Source organism: Ylistrum balloti, unplaced genomic scaffold (assembly GCF_031769215.1).
Source record: "Ylistrum balloti isolate Yb309-2 unplaced genomic scaffold, AGI_CSIRO_Ybal_v1 Utg369710, whole genome shotgun sequence".
Lineage (NCBI taxonomy): Eukaryota > Metazoa > Mollusca > Bivalvia > Pectinida > Pectinidae > Ylistrum > Ylistrum balloti.
The window spans coordinates 860022-865000 of NW_026781936.1; the positions used below are offsets into that span (position 1 = coordinate 860022).

General features: G+C 34.0%; 1 protein-coding gene across 1 annotated transcript; it reads left to right on the forward strand.

The window, feature by feature from the left end:
* Positions 1 to 2526: 2526 nt before the first annotated feature.
* LOC132565282 (microfibril-associated glycoprotein 4-like) lies at positions 2527 to 4856 on the forward strand. The gene is made up of 4 exons (XM_060229917.1): positions 2527 to 2658; positions 3282 to 3378; positions 3841 to 4005; positions 4576 to 4856. Exons 1-4 carry the CDS (start codon positions 2632 to 2634, stop codon positions 4854 to 4856), a joined length of 570 nt encoding a protein of 189 aa, XP_060085900.1. The 5' UTR covers positions 2527 to 2631.
* The last annotated feature ends 123 nt before the right edge of the window (positions 4857 to 4979 follow it).

The following is a 4979-nucleotide window of genomic DNA, read 5'->3' on the forward strand; positions in this document are numbered from 1 at the left end:
AACAACAGATGTTATACCAACAACACATGTGATACCAACAATACCTATGATATCAACAACAACAGGTGATATCAACAACACATCTAATACCAACAACACATCTGATACCAACAACACATGTGATACTAAAAATAGATATGATATCAACAACACATGTGATACTAAAAATAGATATGATATCAACAACACATGTGATACCAATAAGACCCCTCGCGCGCTTATATCCGGGCCAACAAATGTGATTAGTATAAGCTGACATAACTTGTTTCGCAATTGTTGTAAAATAAATAAAGTTTATATTTATTTATGATACCAACAACACATGCCATACCAACAACCCATATGATATCAACAACACATCTGATACCAACAACACATGTTATACCAACAACACATGTCATATCAATATTGATCTATGATAAGGAGAGAGGAGTTGTCTTATGTAAATATGATACTAAGTATACACGATTTCTCAACGTGCCAGAAGTAAGAAATAAAAAATACAATTAAAGTAAAGATTGTGGTTGATGCTTAAAAGACAGTAAATACTCACTGATATATGTATATGCAGGAGAGGAGTGTTTAACTCACGAAATCACAACAAAATATAAACCGTTCACAAAGCCACAGATAAATTCATCCTTGTTGTGCGCCTATCCTATAAAACATACATCAACGTGTTTAATATTCATATGGTATTGCATATTTCGATACAGTAATTTGAACCAGAACAAAACAGGGCGTTTATCTGTAATGCAGTTGTTTATTATGACTGTCAACCCATGTATCGAATAAAGAAATAGCATTAGTTCTGAGAATTAAATTGCGGTATTTTAGCCTTGTACGTACTTATTACAATATGTTTACTTTTCTTTGATAAGGAGAATGGATTATTTATGTCATCGCCCACTTCATAACCTTAAATACAAAATTTATTATTGTATCCAGGCTAGTTAAACAGTACACAAAATCTTACGCCTTTAAAGTTCTCGTTGAACATTTCATCTTTACTTATCAGAAGCGTTAAAGGCAAATTAATGTGTTTATACGTGCACTTCTCTATTCGTTTGATAGTACGAAACTCGGATACTCAACAAAGCGCATGTCACATATCAACCAATCAAGTACAGGTATTACTTCCCTGTCCAATTCCTGAAAGATAAGATAATTGGAATTCCCAGTAATATTCCTGGGTATAAAAACCCATTTAAACACCCAGCTTGCCCAAAATCTTCCACCCATCATGTCACGACAACTACTCAAACTCCTTTTGACGGTGTTCGCCATTTCTAGAGTAATAATTCAAGGTGCTCAGAGTTCACATGGTAAGTAATCAAGACATTTACAAATAAAACGTTTTGTTACATTTGAAAAATTACATTTCAAGTGCGTTGTGAATATTTGTATGTTTACTAAGGGTAAGATTGGATTTTCACTGCACTAAATGTTTGCAGAATGTTTTAGCCGCCTTCTCAATTGCTAAATGCTAATTGTATAATATCTTCTGTGTAATTGTTATATGGATAAGATTACAAGTATTACTTTCACAACTAATGAAATACTACACATTAAATGTTAATCAATGTTTAAAAATGCAGAGTTATTTTAAAGGATACGGAAGCTGACTTCGTAACACTAATCAAGATCTAATTTTTGAAATAAAAGAGCCTTGCATAATTCCCATGTCTTCATTGTGACCAAGTTTTGTTTTGAAAGTTGGTGTTTTAAGCACGTGAAGTTAAACGAAGCACAGTCCTCGTTTCGCCTTTGTTGCTAAGAGTTAAATGGACGATAAAGCAGATCGGCGAAGTTTTAAAATATCAACGATGGTTTAAATAGTGAAATTACCACAACCAACAAAAGTTCAACACTTTCCTGTTTTCTTGACTATCATTAAAAAAATAAGGTCTATATATGAAGGCACTCACCTCGTAATTCTCTATACAGGCAATTGATGTAGAGGCCAATTTAAAACTTATAACATTCCTTTAAGTTGTTGCGTTAATGACGTACATGTAATTTAATATCTCGATAACCAGGTAAAATCTCATTGTAGTGACTACTTTTTTTATAGATTTTCCATTCCTGTTATTGGAATTTACATTTTCTTTCAGTGCAAATATCCATATGAAGCTTTTAACACTCAATATATAGTCTACTTCGTCATTGTTGTATACATACACAATACAGTTTTTCTTTTTTTATCTTATTTACGTCAAATGACAGAATTCTTACCATTTCTTATCAGGTAACTCCAAGGCAAATGATTAAACACAAAATCGTTACTAAAAAGCTTCACAGACAATGACACTTTTTTTCGACTGGTTGTGCCTATTACTGGTATTTCGATGTTATCATTTACAATTTGAAAGTAACAAGTTGAATATATGACAAATGTATTGTAGGAAATTATATATACTCTTTATCTTAAACGAGAAAGGAAAACCTGTATAGTTTTGTTTCCGATAAACAAATGTCTTTTTGAGTTGTTAATTACTTTTTTTTATTTTATTTTCCATAGAATTACCTAGAGATTGCGAGGAAGTTCAAAGTGCTGGAAATCACACGAGTGGTATTCACACCATATATTTAACCAATTCGCACAATTATGGTGTCCAGGTATGGTGTGACATGGAAACGGATGGCGGAGGATGGACGGTGGGTTATGTTCTACTTATTTGTATTTAGAGTTAAATAGCGGGTGTCGTCGATGAAGCAGAGGACGCTTACCCTTTTGAAACACCCAGTATTATTATTCTTGATCTTGCACTTGTTCCAAAGTTAGCTACCGTGAACGTTTTTCGCTTTCATTTCTAATTCGCCTTTGTTGCCTTTATTATTGACTTTGAAATAAGATTTTATATGTTTGTGTTTTGTTCTGTGTATGGTGTGTTTCGTCAGTAGCATACAACATCGAATTTCTAGCTGGCAATATTTTGACAATTGTCTTTGTCGCTTACGATGCAGTGGTGTCTATATGTTTTGACATTCCGTTTTAATAATCCTTATCATTCGTCTTCATATGTTATTGGCAATCTTTCAGTCATAAGAATACTCCCTTTACAAACTCTGAACAGCGTGGTGAAAACCGCAGCGTTCAAAGACACAAATGCACGGTGTCAGAAATCTAGCACAACTGTTTGAATTCTCAGTAAGAACGTCTTCACAATGTACTCTTGATCCGCTTATTTATAACGATAACTTATTTGATTGACTTTCAACTTCACACAATGGGCAATGTTTTGATGTAACATATGTAACAATGTCATATATTACCACAGGTATTTCAAAGACGGATGGATGGATCAGGTGACTTCTACAGGAGCTGGGATCAGTATGCTATGGGCTTTGGGAATCTTACCAGAGAGTTCTGGCTCGGTAAGTACATAAAGATCGGTGCAAATAACATATTTTTGTTCTTGTATTATATATATATATACCTAAAATGTGTGAAATGCATTATTAACAACTGAAAAAGAAGTAAAAATACATGTTGCTATCTATTTCAATGTCAAAATTTAGCAAATAAAATGACATTTTTTTCAGCATCAGACAGTAAAGCTTTTAAAGCCCATTCACCTTTGAGAACCTGGAATCTGTCATTTTTAAGTTCATATCAAGAGAAGATCTGCATAGAATATTCACGCGTACTATCGAGAATATATGAAGTGAGTTGAATTCTGGGATATTAAACTGCACTTTTCACAACAATATGTTGAATGAAATTGTTCCTGACCATTTTGATGCAATTTTTTTTTTTTTTTTTTTTTTTGTATTAACATTAGCTATATTTCTGTCTCTCTGTCTCCGCTCTTAATAAACAATTGTTTACCACTGTAGGTAACCAAATTCTACATTACCTTACCACTTCTGATTGGTATATGCTGAGAGTGGATTTGGCAGATTTCAACAACAACACTCGGTATGCAGAGTACGACATTTTCTCCGTTGGACCACCAGAAGATCGATACAGAGCCTATGTGTCTGGATATTCAGGAAATGCCGGTAATCAACATTCACTGAGCGATATGAAGGCTAATTGTTCTTCTCTCGAAAATCGTAACATTTGTTTGGTTTATTGTGTTACATCGACCTCGATCAGGTTTTCAGAGTTGCTTTCGTGCGCATGTGTCGTTTCATACCTAATAATTAGTTTGGCCATATATCACAACATAACATCATATCACAGAGGTTTACATATGATTAGATTTTATTCTATAATTGGTCCAGGTCAAAGGTCAGCCTGGACCAGTTTGAAGTTGGGATGGGGATATATATGTGTGTGTGTGTGAGAACTGCTCACTTTGATTTTAGCTTCAGGTGTAACGTCCTGGTTCAAAATAGCATTTTTGCTACATCTTTCGGAAATCTGGACGCTCTGACGATGCGTTTTCAACACAACAAGGGAAGTAAACAAATTAGGAATATAATTTTTCGAGGAGAATCTCTGATAATTGTCCTGTTATATCATACCTCGTTTCATTTATCACATTGACTATATTTTATTTCTATGTAGAAATCCTTTTATTTATTTATTTTTATTTATTTATATATTTATTATCTATTCATTTATAGGTGATGATATGTCGCTCACAAGTGGCCACCGATTTAGTACGTATGACAGGGATTATGATGTTTGCTCCTGCAATTGCGCTTGGTCCTATAAAGGTGGATGGTGGTACGCGGCATGTCATCGGGCAAATCTCAACGGCCTTTACCTGAATGGACACGTTTCTTCCTATGCCAATGGTGTCGTAACATATAGTTTTAAAGGGTTTTACTACTCATTGAAAACTACTACAATGATGGTACGTAAAGGATGGCCCCGACGCATTGGTCAGATAGTGAGTGTTTAACCTCAAACAGTCTCGAGCAGAGCATTGATTTGACAAATTTGAAGACTGCATTTTGAGACCTTACCAAATATGATATGTTCAATTCATTTCCTTATTATTATTTGTTTCCTTCAATTCAATATT

What these genes read in the sequence shown, in the direction of transcription:
- LOC132565282 (XM_060229917.1), top strand. Translation starts at nt 2,632, where the DNA reads ATGGAAACGGATGGCGGAGGATGGACG. An exon ending in CGGATGGCGGAGGATGGACG is followed by an intron (nt 2,659 to 3,281) that starts GTGGGTTATGTT and finishes ATATTACCACAG; the next exon opens with GTATTTCAAAGACGGATGGA. An exon ending in TACCAGAGAGTTCTGGCTCG is followed by an intron (nt 3,379 to 3,840) that starts GTAAGTACATAA and finishes TTACCACTGTAG; the next exon opens with GTAACCAAATTCTACATTAC.